At 43.0% G+C, this 21,300-nt stretch overlaps 1 protein-coding gene across 9 annotated transcripts in view; it reads left to right on the forward strand.

The window, feature by feature from the left end:
- LOC124486930 (adhesion G protein-coupled receptor L3-like) overlaps window positions 1-20,563 on the forward strand; it is a 175,589-nt gene extending 155,026 nt beyond the window's left edge. For 6 of the 9 annotated variants that reach the window (XM_047048815.1, XM_047048806.1, XM_047048807.1 and 3 more), the window contains 7 exons: window positions 1,713-1,779; window positions 3,432-3,523; window positions 11,775-11,943; window positions 12,086-12,211; window positions 12,528-12,624; window positions 17,333-17,350; window positions 18,235-20,563. In XM_047048815.1, the coding sequence (XP_046904771.1) occupies window positions 1,713-1,779; window positions 3,432-3,523; window positions 11,775-11,943; window positions 12,086-12,211; window positions 12,528-12,624; window positions 17,333-17,350; window positions 18,235-19,184 (1,519 nt within the window). In that variant the 3' untranslated portion in view covers window positions 19,185-20,563. The remainder of the gene's footprint in view (window positions 1-1,712; window positions 1,780-3,431; window positions 3,524-11,774; window positions 11,944-12,085; window positions 12,212-12,527; window positions 12,625-17,332; window positions 17,351-18,234) is intronic. The other 3 variants (XM_047048808.1, XM_047048813.1, XM_047048814.1) reach the window with 1 other exon arrangement.
- Window positions 20,564-21,300: the final 737 nt, after the last annotated feature.

Below are 21,300 nucleotides of genomic sequence, written 5' to 3' on the forward strand. Positions count from 1 at the left end.
GCTCGCGCAAATGTAGATTGTCAGGTCAGGGAAGACGCTCGCGGAAAATAGCAATGCTGAAAGAGCCAAATGCTGACATGACTACGGAGGGGCGTAGGCACGCTGGCACACTCCGGCTGGATGACAGACCCCATCTCATCCCGTGATCTGCAAAAGAGGGGAGGTGGGGGGTTGGGGGGGAGACAAACTCGCTTTCAATATCATTTATAACGGCTGCTTAAGACGCCTTGGATGAGACACTGAAGCGGTTGTATTTCTGTGTGAGTGTATGTGTGTCTGTGTGTGTGCACATAGTTTCTTTTTTCTTGGTCCCTTTCGAAACAAGCGAGGGGAGGGGGGTGGGGAGTGTCAGGTCCCCTAGTTACACCAAAGGAAGACATATTGTTTGTTGTCGCTTGATATTTGTTCTCATATAAAAGCAGTATCCTCTTTTCATGCCACAGCTCCAAAGCATGAAAGAGTGGCTTAGTTGTAACAGACTTCACCCCCTTGAACCTGTCACTTGGAGAAGGAAACGTAGGTGGAAGGAAAGAAATAGGACCAATATCCGTTTGAAGCATTGCAAAAATGCTATATGGGTCAAAATAATACCCTCAATATATTGTGTCCCTCTCCTCTCTGGAGTTTTGGAAATGATTTGGTACAACAGTATTTGTTCTATCGAGACTGAAAAAGACAATTCAACGCCAAAAAGTATGTGTCAATTTGGGATTTGATTGCTTCGTGGTGCCCAAATCCCCCTTACATTTTTCCTCCAATGTGCCCTTAGCGTAGCACACCTCAATCTGTTTTCAAATGCTATTGAATTACTGTTAATTCCCTGCCACTTACATTTTGCCTTGCTGTCGGGCCCGATGACAACAGAGGAGAAACTGGAATGTTCCTGTGGCCCCCCCAAAAAATGAAGGGTGATCTTGCTCCTGGTGCCCCGGAGATTAAATGATTAATAATTTACGCTTCAGGTCGTGAATCAACGTAATTCTTTTTGGAAGGGCATTCATCCTCGTTTCTCAACCGTAGCCACCTCTAGCGGTTCGTGTCAGTTCATCCTGTTCCAATCAACAGAATCGAAGTCGAAAGCTTGACTGACATGTATTGTGTTGGAATAAGGCTAGAATGTTCCCCCTGATGTTTTAATAGCTATTCTCCTTCTTCAGGTTGCATTGCACGTAGCCTTGAGTGTATATGTCAGGCTTGGGGTCAATTTCGGTTTTCTTATTCAACTCCACAACCCATTGTCACCTATTGTTTTCGGAGAGGGCTCTATGCTATCGGAGCTCAGTAGTTTGAAATGGAATTGACCCCAATGCCTTCATCAGCCTACAGTCAATTTTGGACACAAACCATTCCCTTATCTCCAACCTCCAGCGGAACTATTGTAACTACCGAGGGTCATTAGCATTGCTGTCAATGACACAGAATTTCTCCCCAAATCCCACCTTATAAATTCTCGGGCAAGGCTCATCATTTCTCCACCGCCTCCCTCGCAGCGTGTGTTTTGAAGTGTCCATTTCTCTCTGCCACTCGTCTCCAAGTTGATGCATATCCTGCGAGCCGGAGCCTAAAACCTTAACCTCACACTTTTCAATCTCCCTCTCTCCTTTCCTCCCTCTCCCCTACTCCCTACATCCAAATGCTTTTATCCCCCCTCTCAACCTCCCCTCCCCCCACTCTCCTCCTTGTTGACACCCCCGCCCCACCCCTCCCTGCAGGTGTTGGCTCCGACTGGACACATACTTCATCTGGAGCTTCATAGGACCTGCAACCTTGATAATTATGGTAAGCACACTCTCCCCATAAACACACACACACACACTCATTAACCCTGCTTAGCCCCGGGGCCACTGCTTAAATGGCCCGTAGAGAGCTTTCGGTCATCCTCCCCCTCGCCTACTGGGTGGAGGTCAGGAGCGTGGAAGTCAGGGTGGATGGGTCTGGAGAGGAAAGTGGACGGGACCGTGAAATACCACAGTTAGGAGCTTTGCTGCACGAATGACTGAGATGTCTGCGATGACAGGTAGATGAGAGAGAGAGAAAGAGACAGAGACAGAGACACAGAGACAGACAGACAGACAGACAGACAGACAGACAGACAGACAGACAGACAGACAGACAGACAGACAGACAGACAGAAAGAGAGAGACAGACAGACAGAAAGAGAGAGACAGACAGAAAGAGAGAGACAGACAGACATAAAGAGACAGCAAGAGAGAGACAGATAGAAAGCGAGGGAGCGATAGAGTGAGAGGAGACTCCGTTTAGTATTCCGTCTCCGCGTGATCTACCCAGAGATTATGATTGATTTTGTCCCTTTCCGTCGGACTCCTGTGTAAGCGACACCTTCTCTATCTATCTTCGAGGCACATTTGGGCATCCTGACACAGACACACGCCCACGTCCCTAGCAGACGCTCTGAGCTTACAGTCATGTCGTTAATGCTGAAAGGCACACACACACACTCACCGACACAGTCCTTTAACACACAGCTCACACGTACTAGCACAGAGGCTAGACTTAGATCCTTTTTTTTAATGTTTTTATCTAAACATGCATAATGCACTTTCATGCTCTAGTTTTGAGTAATCTTTAACAATACACTTTCCCCTCCGAGCTCATGACTCACACTCTCTCTGTCTTTGCTCTCTCTCTCTCTCTCTCTCTCTCTCTCTCTCTCTCTCTCTCTCTCTCTCTCTCTCTCTCTCTCTCTCTCCTCCCTCTCCCTCCCTCTCTTTCTCTGTCTCTCTTTCTCTCTCTCTTTTCCTCTCTCACTGAAACAACTAAACCAAAATTTGTCCTCTAAAAAAGGCTGACTGCTTTTGGAAAACAAAGTCCCTCCCCCAGGAGGCAAAGTGGGACGAAAATGACTTGCGGATTCAAACGCCGTCTCAATTAGCTGAATATCACTTTGCAGTGCTGTGGTAGATGTGGTTGGCATGCTGATTGGCACCATTGTCAAGGGACCATTACTTTTTCTCGACATAGTCCACTTACCAGTATGACTGCCTCCCATTTAGCCGACCCATGCTTTGAAAGGACAAGGACACAGCAGTGATCTGCTCTTTGACTAAAACATTGTTCAACATTTTCTGTCAAACGATTGTTCAAAGGGTTTATTATCCAACCGGATAGTCACAGCCACAGACCTGCTCCATGTCCCATCGTCCAGTGCTTAGGGAACAGCTCCACAGGCTTTGAGAGAACGTAAATGTGATTTGGCTCTCCGTTTCGCAACGCAACAGAACCTTGTCCAGATTCAGCATGTCTGACATTGTAGTGTGTCGAGGTTTGTTTTCAAAATGATTGGGAGGAAAACAACTAACATATGCTCTCCATACCCCCCCCCCCCCCCCCCCCCCCCCCCACCCTCGCTCCATCCTCCCCTCTTTCTCTGTGGGCCTCTTCCTCTATCTCTCGTTGCCATCTCTCTACAGCTCAACGTGATCTTCTTGGGAATCGCACTCTACAAGATGTTCCACCACACCGCCATTTTGAAACCAGACTCTGGTTGTCTGGACAACATCAAGTAAGACCGCTAGGGACTTTCAGGAGAAACACTAATTGGATGAAGTAGCTTGTAGATACTTAGAAAGAACTTTGTGAAGTTTGCATTGGGTAATGGTTCACACTCTGCAGACCAAGTGTGGAAATGCTTTATGGGCTGTTACGCTAGTCGTCATAAGATTCCACAGAGAAAAAAAATCATATTGTTCAAATTCAGGGTAGACTTTATGACTTGAATCTGTGTTAAGGTGTGCTTCTATTTAACGTGAACCTGTTTCGACTAATCTGGGACTCGATGGATCCAGCAAAGAGGGTTTGGCGTTTTGACGCAGTAATTGTCAGCCTCTGTGAAAAAAACAGCTTATCCACAGTGCTTCTTAAAATGCATTTGAGCTTGGGACTCTCCTGTGGGGGTGGGGGGTTGGGTGGGCTGAGGAATTCTGCGCCCCCCTCTCCCAGGTGTGCGTTACTCTCATCATTGCCAAAGGTTGCGTCGGTGGGGTTCAAACGGGATGGCGTTCCGCCGGGCAGCAGTCATGGTCTGACGTGCATGCTTGTCTGACATGCATGCTTGTCTAACGTGCATGCTTGTCTGAGACGGAAAAGGCCAACGAGCAAATCTGGCAGAGGGAAGTTGTCATTGGCTTTGTCAACACGCGTTGGAATAGTCATATGGTGTGTGTGCGCGCGTGGGCGTGTGTGGGTTGGGAAAATACAGCTAGCATTATGAAACCGCGGTTTATTGACAGTGTGGATCATGATTATGGATGGCACGATTTTGAAAATAAAACGTCATCCATATCCATTCACTTTTATTTGTTCAACTAATTTGTGGACAAATGTTATCCAAATGATAAGGGGATGCGTGTGTGTAATCAAATAAAACTTTGTTGATTTTTTTGTACAGTGAAGTCTGAGGTACATGAAAGGGTTTTTAGCTGTTTTTGGTTTCAGACTTCAGCTCTGACCATGACAACGCATGACTCTGACATAGCAGTGACATGCAGGCAGGTACTGTAGGTTTATATCAGCGGGGGGGAAGAGAAACACGTTTTGCTACCTCAGTCTGCCATCTTCATGGGTGGAAGGGGGTTCTCTCTGTGTTCCTCGTGTCTGCCTTAAAGGCACTGGTTACATGATGCTATTTCATGATAGCAATGCTAGCTGCTCTCTCACTCTCCCGCACTCTCTCTCTGGCCTAGTATGGCGACTGGTGCATGAGTCATGATGCTATTTTATGATATCAATGCTAGCTGCTCTCTCACTCTCCCACACTCTCTCTCTGGCCTAGTATAGCGACTGGTGCCTGAGACGTTTTGGCTTGTCCTAAACGGTTTTCGCCTAGTCACCTGCATGGTGTACCGTCACTCACACATTCAGTGTAGTCACATACACTCTAGCACTATGTGCACACACTCCTGTTAATTCTCTAGAATGTGCTCTTCAAGCCCACACCAAGACCAGCGCTCCACAAGATGTGGGCTCTATGAACTCCTAGTGACACCCCTTCCTGAATGGCTATCTACCGCTGAGAGGAGGGCGGGCAGAGCTTACGCCAGACAGACCGCTCGCTGTCCAAAGGCCTGCTCTCCCATTGGTATGTGCCACGGCCAACTCTGACTGTCACTGTCTTCAAATCCATGGCCTAAGAAACATGCAAACTTGGAATCTGTCAAGCTACAGTAGGAATGTGTTGTAGGCCCTTTTTTTTCTATTGCAGTAACCAGACCTATTTTTTTTAAATATTTTAAGCTGAAGGCCATTTTAAAGAAGGCACTGTTCTGAAAGCAGATGAATACTTGTTTTGTTTTTTGAAAGGTTAGCATTTTAAAAGGATTATCTAACCTCTTAATAGACACTAAAATTGTGTAGCCTGTCAAAGGTTGTTCTGCTTTGCCTCCCAACCAAGTTCAGTGCCTTTAGAAAAGGTTTAGTTTAGAAGTGTTCCTTTGTTGTTTGTCGGCAAAAAAGTATTGACTGTTTTTTTGGTCCGTCTATTACATCATTTATCACACACCCCTTGCATAGATTTAACGATTGCTGGTCACAAAGATCACAACTCAGAAGATCCTGAACCCTACCATGAAGACCTTGAAGTTATTTTTATATACATATATAAGATGTACACCATCTTCTCTGCAACGATCACGACTTCTGAACCTGGGCTGTTAGAATAAAAAGTTAATATATTGGTGGTAATTTTGGACCCACTGTTGCATTACTTTCTGGATTGTATCCATGGCTTGTTTATGTGAGTGAATTTTTTGTATTTTATCTACTTCTTGGTGGGATGGGTCAAAGATAGACACGTGGTATAACTTCTGTTACATGTGGTAGACTGTACTTGCACAGAATCTAGAGAATAGATACTCAAAGACCATATTTTACACAATGTACTGCACATCCAGTCGATATTTAAATGGTCTCAAAAAATATTTTGGGGATTTATATTTACGTTCCTCAGTTTCAGAAGGTTGTAAAAAATTACTGGGTTGGGAACATGAATATTTATTTTAAGTGAGGCAAGCTACTTGAGACTTTGAGGGAAACTGTTTAAAACTTTTTCATGATTGGCCATAATTAGGTGTGACTTTTATTTCTCCATCTGTTTGCTATTTTGGTTTTCCTTATCGTTTGATGTCACACTTTATGTTATGATTTCATCATCTTGCTTTGTTTTCTCATGAATGCTACTTGCTGCCTGTTACCATTATTGTTCTTTTGAGGATTTCTGCATGCTATGGTTTTCTCTTGTGTTTTTGTTTAACATCTCCTTTATTCTTTCATCTTTTTTTTCTTCCACACTTTAGCTACCGTTATTATGACGGATGTATTATTGTGGAGTGGCACTGGTAAGATGTAGTTTACACAGAAAGGAGAGTGTATTTTTGGAATGTTGTCGTCGTCGTTCCCCCCTCCGTACCCCCCTCCCCTCAATCCTCCCCATTTAGACTGTGAGTTCTGTTTTGTTGTCGACCTTGGTATTGATAACAACCTGTTGTGTTGACCTTGATCCCTACATCTGTGTTAAACTCCCTGTTGTGCAACCTCCACACACTTTACTTCATACTAATATATATATATATATATATATATATATATATATATATATATATATATATGTATGTATGTATGTGTGTGTGTGTTTTAGTATAAAGTGAAGTGAAGAATTACTGTGGCAGTAACATTATACAAAAACAGTTTGATACAAACAAAACTGTACTGGCAGTGCTGGATTTCAGCAATTAATAAAGTAGAAATATGCTACAGTTTAGAAATATTCTTCAGGGAAGAATTATTACAAATGATCATGAATTCTTGTTGAAAGTGTGATTGATTTATAGACCCAACTGCTCTCCTGGACATGTAACCCTTAATATTGAACATTAAGAAAACTGCTGACAAATAAACCAGAATAAAGCAATTTTGCATGAAGTGCAACACTTCAATTTACATTATTTTAACTACCTTGTAACTGCATAGCTACATTTCTTTTGAGTTTAACAGTATTAATACACAAGTACAATTTTGTATGGGGGAAGTTGGTTTTTCCAGGGGTAAGTGGATATTAATGTTGATCTTCTTTTGGTACAACTACCCCTTTACATGATCCACTAATCCCTTAAACCCCTCTTCCATGTTGTGTCAAACTACACTTTTGTATAAACATACTGTATACTGCTAACTTTTAATACAATTCAAGTACAATTAGTACAAGTACAAGTTGACTATAGGTGTTGCTATGTAGTCAACCAATGTAGTTATGTACAGTGCCCTCCAAAAGTATTGGAACAGTGAGGCCAATTCCTTTATTTTTGCTGTAGACTGAAAACATTTGGGCTTGACATCAAACGATGAATGTGAAACCAGAGATCAACGTTTCAGCTTTTATTTCCAGGTATTTACATCAGGATCTGATGCACAAATTAGAAAATATCACCTTTTTGTTCGAACCCACCCATTTGTCACGTGAGCAAAAGTATTGGAACATGTGACTGACAGGTGTGTTTTGTTGCCCAGATGTGTCCTATTACATACATTATTCAATCAATAAATACCACTGAATGTCTACACTCAGGTTCAGATTGGGTAAGATAGGTTTTGTCTATGCAGACTGTATTCAGAGGTGAAAACAACATGAAAACCAGAGCGCTGTCTTTGGGTGAAAAACAAGCAATTGTGAGTCTTAGAGAAGATGGAAAATCAATCAGAGCCATTGCAGAAACATTGGCCATAGCCAGTACAACCATTTGGAATGTCCTGAAGAAGAAGAAAACTACTGGTGTACTAAGTAACAGACGTCGAACAGGTAGACCAAGGAAAACATCAGCAGTTGATGACAGAAACATTGTAAGAGCTGTAAAGAAAGACCCTAAAACAACTGTTAGTGAGATCAGCAACAACCTCCAGATGGCAGGAGTGAAGGTATCACTATCTACTGTTCGCAGAAGACTTCATGAACAAAAGTACAAGGGCTACACCAGAAGATGCAAACCACTCATTAGCAAGAAGAATAGGAAGGCCAGGCTGGAATTTGCCAAAAGGTACAGAGATGAACCTCAAAAATTCTGGGACAAAGTTTTATGGACTGATGAGACAAAGATTAACTTTTACCAAAGTGATGGAAAGGCTAAAGTTTGGAGAAAGAAAGGAACTGCTCATGATCCCAAACACACAAGCTCATCTGTGAAACACGGTGGAGGTAATGTCATGGCTTGGGCTTGCATGGCTTCTTCTGGGACGGGCTCATTAATCTTCATTGAGGATGTAACACATGATGGCAGCAGCAAAATGAACTCGGAAGTCTACAGAAACATTTTGTCTGACAATTTAAGGAAAGATGCAACCAAACTGATTGGCAGAGCCTTCATCATGCAGCAAGATAACGACCCAAAACACACTGCCAAAACAACAAAGGAGTTCATCAGGGGCAAGAAATGGAAGGTATTAGACTGGCCAAGTCAATCTCCAGACTTAAACCCTATAGAGCATGCATTTTACCTGCTTAAGAGGAGACTGAAGGGAGGAACCCCACAAAACAAACAACAACTGAAAGAGGCTGCAGTGAAAGCCTGGGAAAGCATCAAAAAGGAAGAATGCAAAAGTTTGGTGACGTCAATGGGTCACAGACTTGCTGCAGTTATTGAAAGCAAAGGATTTGCAACTAAATATTAAGTCTTATTCACTTAAATATGTTTTAAGTATATCTGTTCCAATACTTTTGATCACATGACAAATGGGTGGATTCAAACAAAATGTGATATTTTCTTAGTTGTGCATCAGATCCTGATGTAAATACCTGGAAATAAAAGCTGAAACGTTGATCTCTGGTCTCACGTTCATTATTTGATGTCAAGCCCAAATGTTTTCAGTCTACAGCAAAAATAAAGGAATTCGCCTCACTGTTCCAATACTTTTGGAGGGCACTGTATCATAGTAGTTACATAATGTAACTTCCTTGTAAAGTGTTGCTATGTAACCTTTGTGCCACATTATGTCACAAAGTTCCAAACAGGTCTTTTTGCCGCACATGCGTCAACTCGACAGCACAAAACAGATTTAACTTTTGTAAACCTTATTTGGCAATTAGCATTTCTTTTCAGTCGTACCTTTAGTTGGGTAATTGACATGCTGCTGAGTTGATCATAGCAGTTTCTCTCTCCTTCAAACACAGTCAATGAGATGCTTTTATATGGACCTGAAAGGTGCCTCAATTGACCAACTGCAATCAATCAGTCTGTCAATTGACTCATGTCATTTGAATGCATATCACCTTTACAAATGTAATCATTTCAAAGAAAATTGGTGGCAATTTAACACAGCAATCCGAAACATTTCCCTTCCCTCAAACTCTTTCATTTTTTAGTTATTTTTCCACATAGCACAATAAGCACTTCTTGCTTTATTTTGTTTCCGGTGAAAGCGATTAAGTGCTCTATTTGTAGAGTGTAACCATATAGCTCGTGTAGCTGGAGTGGTATCATTGCTAGGGCATTCAGCTTCTCATCAGGAAACACTTCAGCACTTCTGCAATAGGAATGGGGAGCTATTGGGGGTCTGAAACTAGCACTCATTAAATAGAGATTCCAGTTTATTTATTTTATTTATTTATTTTAATTTCAAAACTCCCCCTACCAGCTGCTCATACCCAATATGGATAAACGTATAGGGACTCATTCCATTTCATTCCAAAACTACAGGCAATTGGATGACACGAAAGCACCTGTAGGTGTCATGTGTAGGTGTCCCAAGACATTTGTTTATATAGTGCATATGGTATCGTAAAGAAAGAGATTCAGCTCAAGTTCATTACCAAACACTAATTTCCTTCACCTTTTTGGGCACGGTTGTAAGTCAAGGGACTTTGTGTGAGGAATGAAGGAGTCCAGCTGTACACGTGTTTTTGTTTGATGTACTGTACTGAGTCGTACATCTGAGGGGTCAAATGGGGTCAGAGGCAAGCAGTCATCAACATCTTATACCCTGCACTGAACACTCACCTCTTATCTGAAACCTACCAACAGTCAAAGATGCCGCTTTAAAATCAAAACCTATTCATATCCTGTCGTCTCAGATGCTTTTATTGTGTCCTCCGGCATCTTTATCCCCCGCCAATCCCCCCCCTCTGCAGAAATGTTTCAAGTTTGAGGTCAATATTTTCACTCTCTTTTTGCTCGCTGGTTGTGTCTCCCTGACCATTCCGGGGGCAATCAGCTTGATGAAGTACCTCTCCCAACAGGTCATTAAGATAGACCTGGGAAAATTATGTTTAATGGTTGCCCCAGTAATTTCATAAATCATTTATTTTGCCTCACATCTGGCCCATTTATATCAGGCGCTGGCCCGGCCCACCAGTATTTATTGGGGAGCCGAGACTTGGTGTGAGCAGAGATAATTATGTTTAGCACCTGCAACTTGCAAAGGTCTCCCCTGGGCTAGGCAGATTCTGGCAACAAGACAGCTGGATGTGTCTACTGCACAGCACATTGTCTTGCATTTGTTGTTAGTTATTTTCAATATGGTAATATATATAATGTAGCATTTTATGGTGGCATTTCTCCATCCTGAACAATCAAAAAAGTACATAGTGCTGTATTTGCATCGCATGACATTAATTTTGTTTGGTGTTGTTTAATTTGTGGTTTTAGTTGTTAATTTGTCCTTTCTTTTGTTTATCACGCATGACAGCTATCAGGATTATGAACCTGAGATCAAGTAAGATGAACAAGCAAGGCCTGTCATGTCATCCCTCATTCATGCCCTCCTAGGAACAATCTAGACCCTAAGCCATCAACCATTCCTCACTAAATCCATGACGTTTGAAGTAGAGCCCTCATCCTAGACTCAACCGCTTCTGCCACATCTGACATAAATGCAGGCTTGCTAACTTAAGGCTGACATTACTTCTTTTTTTTTTACCGGAAATCTATACAGTTTGAAGTATTCAGCGATTGTGTGTGTGTGGCGCTTTGAATATTCATACTGTATTCAAATGTTAAGTGCTTTGTTAAATGTCACACACTATGTTATGAAGGCAACCCACATACAGAGTTCTTTCATTTTCAAATGCATTCCTGCTAAAAGAAGAATTACCTAGTATTCATCGTGTGCATTTTAGTCAAGGCTTGAAAAAACCCTGTAGCAGTTTTTTAAATACTGTGGGAAGATGTGTTCATATGCAAATTGCCTGACTGTTCTATAATTAATGACCCATGTCCTGTGTCAGGCATATTGTGTAATCACTTTCCCATTTTGAGGGTTATGTAAAATTGCACTTGAAATTTCATTCATTGGGCTACCACTTTTCGAAAAAGTAAAAGAAAAACTGTGAAACCTAGTATAAATTATACTTTATATTCATCCTGGTCCTTGTGCGTGTTTTTTTTTCCTTTCATAGAGGTTTTCGCTTTTTGTCTGCTCGGCGGTTGACACTTTATTCCCCTTTCATCTCTGATTCGTCAATGTCATAAGAAACAAAGATGTCGTCAATACTAAGGGCAAATAGAAACATTCAAGATCTACCAGTGCTCACTGGATTTGATGCAGTGCATTAATTTAGTGGTACAGAAACCCATTTCTACAGATTTCAAAGGGGCTACGTTCAGGATTCGACTAGACGCAATGATGGCGTTCTCCATCTCACAGGAACTGGAAACAGATAGTAGCTAACCAAAGTGTGGGCAATATAAAGCTGTGCATCCTGGCAAAGTTGTGGACCATCGTTGATGGCCATCCATAGTCTCTGACGCGTTCCACCTCCTGCTGTGTTGCAGATCCTGGGTCATCGGGGCCGTGGCCCTGCTCTGCCTGCTGGGGCTGACCTGGGCCTTCGGCCTGATGTACGTCAACGAGAGCACGGTGGTCATGGCCTACTTGTTCACCATCTTCAACTCCCTCCAGGGCATGTTCATCTTCATCTTCCACTGTGTCCTTCAGAAGAAGGCAAGGATCCCTTTAACTCCTTATGGATCATAAAAATGGTTTTCTTTTATTTGTGGTTTTCAGTGCGGAGTGCACAGCTGAATTATTTTGTGTGTTGTACCTGTTGTGTGTGGGTGTTGTGCGTGTGTGTTGTGTTCCGCAGGTGCGTAAAGAGTATGGGAAGTGCCTGCGTACCCACTGCTGTAGTGGTAAAAGTGTGGAGAGCTCCATTGGCTCAGGGAAGAGCACCGCCTCTCGTCCTCCGGGACGCTACTCCACAGGGTCACAGGTACAGTAGCGGGACCTCGCAGTTACTGTGTGGGCCATGTCTGTGTCATCCCCTTACTCCCCAAATGGGTCACATCTGTAATACTTATTTGACTCATTCAGCAAAGTAGCCTAATGGTGGTTGGACTCAACTTCGTAGGAGTGGCTGAGGTGATGAAGTTTGTGTTGTTGTTGAAATATATATATTTTTTTTTACTGGAAATGCGACTGAATATTTTACTCCTAGAAATTTTTACTGTCTCCTTGTGAAGATTGAGTAGCCAGAACTGCCTGTTTGGATGCTGTTTGTGTTTGAACCTGTGTGTTTCTCCCCATAGAGTCGTATCCGTCGCATGTGGAACGACACAGTGAGGAAACAGTCCGAGTCCTCCTTCATGACTGGTGACATCAACAGCTCAGCCTCGCTCAACAGAGGTAATCACACTATAAGCATTGTCATGCTCCTGTGCTCCCTGGCCCTGCTCTAGCCTAACAACTGCAGTGCTTCTTGCTGAAACAATATTTTAAGTCAAGTGTGTACCTTTCTAGTAGTAGAAATGGACTGCCATGCACTGCTGTAGATTGGACAGTTATACTGTTATATTACTTGCCACAAGGTGAACTTAAGTCATTGAGCTCGTAATTATTTGCCATGCAGGTTGAATTAAGGTATATACACTGGTTAGTTTACCCTTTTAAAGTACACTTATCAGAAAGTGTTTAAAACCTCAAATGAAATACTCTGTTCTCTCAAAGCAATGCTTTTCTTTTTTTCGTGGACCTTTCTCGCTTCTTTATCTTCTGACTAAATAATCTTATTACATTCATAATTTAAAACAGAAAAACAGACAGAATAAGTTAAATATATAATTAGGGTTTTAAAGGGCCAGATTTGACTTGATAACTGCCACAAATGTAAACTTTATAATTCTCATTACAATAACTAACCTTTTGTAATATTAGCATGTTGCAAAAGTTTTTTTTTTTAAAGGTTTAAATAGTTCTAACCAACAGTAACCAAAAGTTGCACTCTTCCATACGATATCAGTCAATCTCTTGGCCAGTGCCTGTGCACAGTATTCCTCCAATTCCACCAGCAGCTAGAACACAACAAGTCTGCCACCATAGGGTACAAAAATGCACCTGGTTGTGGAGTTAAATACCGATGTCACAGAGTACTAGACCATATCCGCGGTCCTGGTAGAAACGGCCCAAGTCCTCCCGTCATCCCTCACCCAGGCTCCGGGGGGGGTAGGGGTGGGGGGTGTCTCTTGATGGAGGGCCTGAGCCCCGCACTGCTCAACTCTCTAAATCTGCTCCCGGCTCCCACACGCGCCGACACTAATGCGTCGTTATGATGACGGATTGATGTTCGACGGCGAGAGGAAGTGTCAAGATCTCGATAATTAGGCACTCAGCTGAGCGCCATCCACAGACGTGCAGCTTTTAGCTGGGCCGGGGCGGGGGGAGGGGGGGGGGGGACTTTGGGAGGGTGGTTCCATGTTACAAGGAGAGGAAGACATCATCATTTTGTAAGGCAGGGAGTAGGGGGTGAATGAACACATTTTTTGTTAAAGACCTTTTTAACGCGTCAAATTGCATCTCGAACGCGTATGTGGTGGAACGACAGTCTTCTGCGGCGTAAGTTTTCCCACAGGATGTGTCGTGGCACATCCACAAGCGTCACAAACAGATGCCAAATAGTCACACTTAACCCCCGACGGTTCCTCACTCTTATTATAAAATTATGAGCCGATATGAGAGTATCTTTCTCCCTGACTGCCTGTACTTTACAACTTTGTACTCCGACGGCTACCACATGACAATGTAATTACACTCTACTCCATACTTAGACCCACTTGAGAAAAAGACGAGCAATCAACCTGATAGCCTTGCATGTTCAATTTATCCCAGTGCCCAAGATTACCGTTTCACAATCAGTACCGTTTGGAAATTGTCCAATTTATCAAACACAGACAGTGTAAGTGGAGAGCAAGCTTGGAGCGGACTGTTTATCATTTCAAAAGAGGCTGGTATTTTTGGAAGCCTCTCTAATTAGCAGACCGAAAGCAACGGCTGCAAGAAAGAGTACACTGATAATATCAAACAAAAACAATAAACCCAATGAATGCATGCATCCCATATTAAAATCAACATCAAACACGTGTGAAAAAGGAAATGCTTTGATCAGTAAAACTGTTGCCATCCATCAATAGTAGTATTTGAAGCAATCACACGTTTCATTAAGCATTAACATAATGCAGTTACTGGAACAACGTTTGTGGCAATAAACTAAATGGGACACTTGTATAACTCTCATCTGCACCTTAACCTTCCAAACCAGTTCTAAAAAATGGCTGTCATCAAACATATCTATACAGATGTCAGCGTACCAAAATGAGTCATGCACGTCATTTCCGTCACAGTTCCACGTAAGCCGCAGTGTTGAATTAGCTGCGCTACCCTCCTCCCCGTCACTTGTTGTTTCGATGCAGTCTAGACACAGTCTCCGCGGCGGTTTGTCAAAGGCGGGAGTCGCAGGTCATTAGAGAAGTGCCTTATCTCTTTCGGATTCTGGCTTGCCCTCTCTCCCTCTTCCCCAGTCTGACAGATTCGGAGCATTGCAAAAGAACAGTGCACTGCAGCAGTGGAACTAATTGGCGTATATTTCCGCTTCAGATGAAAGATGTTTTCCAAAGATATTTACCCACTCTGTCTTGGGCACAGTGCGAACTCTCTAGACTCACATCAAAGATGTTGACATGTCATGCAGCACATGTAATGTTGAAATGTGTTCGGAATCAAGCGCGCATGGAAACATTACCAGTTAATCCAAGAAACGCTGCTTTATCGTGTCAATTATGTAAACGTGCCCCCAAAAAGCAGCTTTCATTAGCATCCGTAAAAATGCAACCAGCATTCAAATTACCCTGCCCACCTATGATTGATCATGTTATTAAAGATTTGCACTCCAAAGGTGGTTTTGGAAATTGCACCCAACACAAGAGGCATCTCAGCCAGGTCTCGTCACACACCTGGTTTTCCACTGTGACATCCAATAGCAAAGAATCGCTGCCAGGGCCACTGATTTCACCAACGGTTGTAATTGTAGAAATCCAGTCCAAAAAGCAAGGCTAATCAGTCCTGTTGGAAGCAAAACCTTAACAGCTGTCTTTCCTAAAGGAGAAGATCTCATCTGAGGCCTTTGTCAGTGTACTTCCGGTATGAAATCAAAGCAACACCTTGCACATTACCACAGTGCTTTAGGACTATGACAAAAACAATCTATTCGTCAAACAATTTTATTAATGCAGTTATTATGAATTTTCAATCAGCCGCTGTCTTGAGTTACATGGTTGTGTCCTGTTAAGTCTATTCTAGCTGTGTTATGTGTGTTCTGGTCTATGTCAATGCTAGTGTTGTTGCACTCTCACACTGCTATTATCCATATCCTGTCTGAATGAGCAACACACCAGAGCTAACATCGATATCTGCTTACCAGTTGGAATAAAGTGACTCCAATGCTATCTTGATGGTCAACCATAGTCACACCAGTCCAAAACTCTTAATACTTTCCATAGTAAAGCGTCTTTCACTGGTAATCATATGATCATGTGAATGTTTAAGGCTGTCAGTGCTCAACAGCGTCTGCCTGACTGATCGATGTTCTCTCCCTCTTTCTGCTTGTTTCATTTCTCTCTCTCTCCCTCCCTCTCGGGCCTCTCTCTCCCCCTTTCTCCCTGTCTTTTTTTTCACCCCTCTTTTCCTTTATCGTTTTCACAACTTTATCCCTCCCCCCCTCTCCCTGCCTACGTCTGTCTCTCTCTGTTTCTTTCTGGCTGCTCCAGGGGCTATGGCTAACCATCTAATAACTAATGCACTCCTGCGTCCTCATGGCACTAACAATCCCTATAACACATTGCTTGGGGAATCGGCCGTCTATAACAACCCTACTGTGGGCATGTACAACACGCAAGGTGTGCTAGCGTCCTTTCATTACTTATTGATACGGCAGGAGCAGTGTTTTTGAATGCTTGTTTCTTGGGGTCCTGTGAAAAGCATTGGTTCCGCCATCTTTTCATATCCAATTATCTGTGGCTTCGCCGAGCAGCTGAGGTAGTCGCTGGGCGGAATATAGTCATACATGGTAAATGTACGTCAACGTGGTCAATTGGTATATTTAGTGTCAGGTTTGCCAAGGACTAGACTTGAAGAACACTGCTCTCGATATTTGTTTGCCAAAGCGAAAGCTTTATCGCAAAGGACCCACAGCATCTACTTCTGTGGGTTTGTTGTTTTTGGCGGTGTATGGTGGCTTCCGATTGGGCATGCAATTCTGTCACGATCATTTGTCATGCGCCGAACTCATTCATTTTTGCTTGCCAGGCATGCATAATGCAATGCGAGGAAATTGTTGGACAGATAGTCAAACTTTTGAACCGTGAAATAGCGAGAGAACTCGCGCAGCAATCTGGAGCCAGATACACCACCAGTCATTGTTGATTCTCTGCTGCATTGTTGTCTGCAAATTTTGTGTTCTGTCTTCTGTCTTTTTGTTGGTTCATATAGTGTTCATTGCTGCTGGTGGATGTGAACATTGTAATCATGCCACCCTTACCAGTGATCACTTTTTAAAGTAGATATGGTTTAGGGGGGACAAAGATTTAAAATAACATTGTCCATCTTAATATAAAAATGAGCTTGTTTAAGGCCATCACAAAAACATGCAGATTGTTGATGGGTCTGGTACGATTCCCCTTTAAAAAAAATCTCCAAACTGCTTCTGTGACTTAGTTGTCAGATATGAGGAACTCGAGCAGAGCCAATAGCAATTGGATACATCAATTCCTGTAGCGCATATCTTGGATCAGAACATTTATGGGAAAAAACAACTCACCCAGACTACCTGAACACAGCATTTTATGAACAGCCTACCCTCAGATGTTTGTGATACTGTGGATTACATTTTCCTGCTTTTTCCCAAGTAATTGAACTAGAACTAAGTGTGCATGAAGATAAACGTGGTTGGGCTGCCTGCAGGAGCACAGTTAGTGTCACGTCATGCACATTCCTCTCTACTTGTCACTGTAATGCTTACTTGTGTTTTCTGTTTTCTTTCCTCTCCTCATGCGGCCACTAAAAGAGCCCTACAGAGAGACAAGTATGGGAGTCAAACTAAACATTGCTTACCAAATGTAATTGACCTTGGCTTTACTTTCCTTTTCACTCCAAATTCCACCGAAACACAAAATTAGCTGACTTGCATCTGGCCAGTCAGCTTATACATGCACATACATGCAGATTCATAAGCAGAGATCAGACTTTGTTTGAGCATTTTGAATAACTTACAATAGTCTTGAGAAAGGAAACACCTTTTTCTCCTCATGCAAAAAGATATACATTCATTTCCATGACCTTCTCGGCCACACGTGCATGAGAGAGACTTAGAAGGCCCCTTCCCACATTGAAAAATGCCATTACATACACAGTTTGATATCAACCAACACTATCACAATATCTGGAGTCTAGATAAACTATATGTTCTGCATATATGCGGGTTCTATGAGGGTTATTTGTCTCTTACAGCTGACTGCATGGCTTTGTGCTGTCTCTGTGTGGTGTGTGTGTGTGTGTGCTCTGCTGTCCATGTTGTTCACTGTTAGACATGTATTACTGTTGTCATCTTTTACTATGTTCTCCTCCAATACCATACACGTCCTCCCTCTGAAAAAGTAGAGCTGTATGCTAATTTTAAATATACATTGCTTTGAAAATATATTTAGAATCTAAGGGAGTAGGTAAGGTAAGTATTGACACTTGACGTTCTATTTTTAGACTCACTAACCAGTGTTTTTGATATTAGGCATGTATGTGTAAATTTAGCCATTGCTGTGGTAAACACAAAATACTGAACTAATTATATCATGGAAGGTTCCAAATAGGTGTGTTTTTTTAGACAATCAGTGCCTGCCATTAAACCCTTCATAATTAGCTTTCATCCCTTCTCACTCATACAAACTCTCTCTCCCCTGTTTATCATTCCAGAGGGAATCCTGAACAATGCCAGGGATACAAGTGTCATGGATACTCTACCACTGAATGGTAACCACGGCAACAGCTACAGCATCGCCAGCGCCGAGTACATGAGCGACTGTGTCCAGATCATCGACCGGGGCTACAACCACAAGGAGACGACGCTGGAGAAGAAGATCCTGAAAGAGCTCACGTCCAACTACATCCCCTCTTACCTGAACAACCACGATCGCTCGGCCGAGCAGAACCGCAACCTCATGAACAAGCTGGTCAACAACGTGAGCAACGGCGGCAAGGACGGCGGGTACGGCATGGGCATGGGCATGAACGTGACTCTGGGCCTGGACGACCACTCCTCCTTCCCCTGCCACCATGAGGAGGGCCTGGGCTTGGAGCTCATCCGCGAGGAGTCCAACGCCCCCCTGCTGCCCCAGCGGCCGCCTCCGCCCCTCCAGGCAGTGGACAACCTCCACAACCACCTCCACCAGTCGGCGGCCCCTCCCCTGCCGCTCCCCCACCACCCCTTCTCCTCCTCCACCAACACCTCCTCGTCCTCCCGGAGGAGGATCCCGCAGGAGAACAGCGAGAGCTTCTTCCCCCTGCTGACTAACGAGCACACCCAGGAGCAGGCCTCGTCGCCCGGACACAACCACCACCGGGACTCCCTCTACACCAGCATGCCCATGCTGGCCGGCCTGCCCGACGCCTCCGGCAACGGCGACAGCGCCAAGGACGCCGGCGGAGAGGCCCACCCGGCGGGCAAGAGCCCCGAAGCCAGCTCGGACGACGTCTATTACAAGAGCATGCCCAACCTGGGCTCGCGCAACCACCTCCACCAGCTGCACTCGTACTACCACCTGGGCCGCGGCAGCAGCGACGGGTTCATCGTCCCCCCCAACAAGGAGGATTTAACCCCCGAAGAAGCCCCTCCGGAGCCCTCTCACCTGGTCACCAGCCTATAGACCCTTGCGGACCGCCACCTCCCCCCTCACGCTCTCCCCTCTCCTGCCGTGATCCTCCACCCCCTCCCCCAGCCCCCCTTGTGCTGATCAGTTGTTCGGCAGTGGTAGCCTTTTTTTTATTCTATGTACTATACTGACGACTGAGATAAAGAACAACACCTGAACATCGCTAGTGCTGACCACAATTGGAATACAGAGATGCTTTGTTGGGTGGCTAATGTGACTAGACTCGGTTGAACGTGCTGGAACTATGGATGTGCGTTTCTTGTTTTTGTGCATCTCAAATCTTGGATTGACGCTTATGGATTGACGCTTTTTGTCTCAGCGTGATAAGAGACTAGTACTCTGGTGGGACTTTTGGGCAGGGAAATTCATTTTGACAGTCCAAATGAACTACACACGGCCCAAAGCTTCACAACGACTAGTTCATGAGCAGAGTAAACCAGAACAAAGACGGGGATAAAAAAAAAAAACTATTTTATTATACTTCTGTATCCCTTCTGGCTTTTTGAAAGATTTTCTTCCTCTTGTGAATTGCAGCACTTTTTTTCGGCTGAAGTGTTCCTGCAAGTCAAACAAAAACTGATTTTGAACGATTCTCATGAAGGACATCTTTATCATATATACTGTATGCTTTAGAGCATATCTTTTCTGTTCCCTTTTCCTTTTGCTGTAATAATAACAATTGTTAAAAAATAGGGAGAAAAAAAACTAATAACAGAGAATTATGAGATATTTCTATGTAACTGTACAGATACTAGCATTGCACATAATAGTATGCTTTTTGTTCCCGCCCAAACCTTTGTCTCTGTAAATGTAGTGGATAGGAGCATTTCCTTTTTGTTGTGCTGGTCTTGTTGGAATTCTGATACCAGTGTGAACATTGTTTTTTCTTTATCCTGTCATTTGTTTTCCAAGAAACAACAAACAAAACAGCAAAACAAAATAACAACAACAAAAAAATCACAAAACAAAGCACTCGCCGTACTTTTTTCTAGCAGTGTATTCACCAATGTTTTCGGAACCATTTTGTTTTACAGCTTGAGTTTCTTCACTGTGTAGATAGATGGAGATTTCTGGTTCGAGTACCACATAATGGACAACATTTTAAGTGTCTGAAAAGTAAGCCAAGATACTGTTCAATGTCCTGCAGAGAGGTGAGCAGAGTAGCCTGAATTTGGCTGGCAGTCAGATGAGGCGCTGGTGTTTTTCAGAAAGTACAAATTGAATATTGATGAGCACTAGGCACTTGTTAAAATAAAGATGGCTGTTTTACTTATTAAAGAAAAAACCTTCGAAGTGAAAAATCAACTGGAGAAGTGTTTTTCTTTTTTCCCCTCAAGGGGAAAAGTATTTATTTATTTGTTAAAAAAACTACAGTAATCTGAAAAATGGAGGTGAAGAATTTAGCAGCACAGATTAGTTTTTATTATGAGTATGATTATGCCATTTTATTTATTCATTTTTGTATTGGTTTCCAAGTTGAATGACCTCATAACTAATATTTGTTGTAACAGTGAAACTTGTTTGCCAACAAATAAATTACTGATTAAGATTCACCACCTAGTTTTAATTAAGGTTTGTCTATTGGGTTTACACCTAACATTTTCCTATAAGTAGGTAGCTTCATCTACACTTACATAGTACAGGCTTAATGTTTCATGCAGTATGCAAGCAGTGGGTTAAACAATGCTACTTCATCAAACAGTAGCTACCAGAGAATTGAACTGGCGTAAACAGGTTTGTATCGCACTGCAATATATTGCTAAATGCTACTTGCATTAAGTATCTAGTTATTTTTGGCGTTCTATATTAGTTTTGTGTCATACTAAATATTTTTTCTGGCATACTAAATCGTGCTGTTTTTGAGTTTTCTTTAGACCCAACACTCATGAAAAGTGCAAGGCATTCTGATTGGGCACCTGGTGGTTGGCCGCAATTCCATTCCATACCTTTCCATTGAAAGCAATGAGGCGCCATCTTTAAAGAGCTTAAATGTTTGGTCTATTTAATATAAGATATATAGCCAAAACTGATATACTGTGTTTTCTATGGCGGCAAACTCGCGGTATATACATTATGGCGGTAGTACAACGAACAACACATCACCAACATT

This window comes from Hypomesus transpacificus, chromosome 25, assembly GCF_021917145.1.
Source record: "Hypomesus transpacificus isolate Combined female chromosome 25, fHypTra1, whole genome shotgun sequence".
NCBI lineage: Eukaryota > Metazoa > Chordata > Actinopteri > Osmeriformes > Osmeridae > Hypomesus > Hypomesus transpacificus.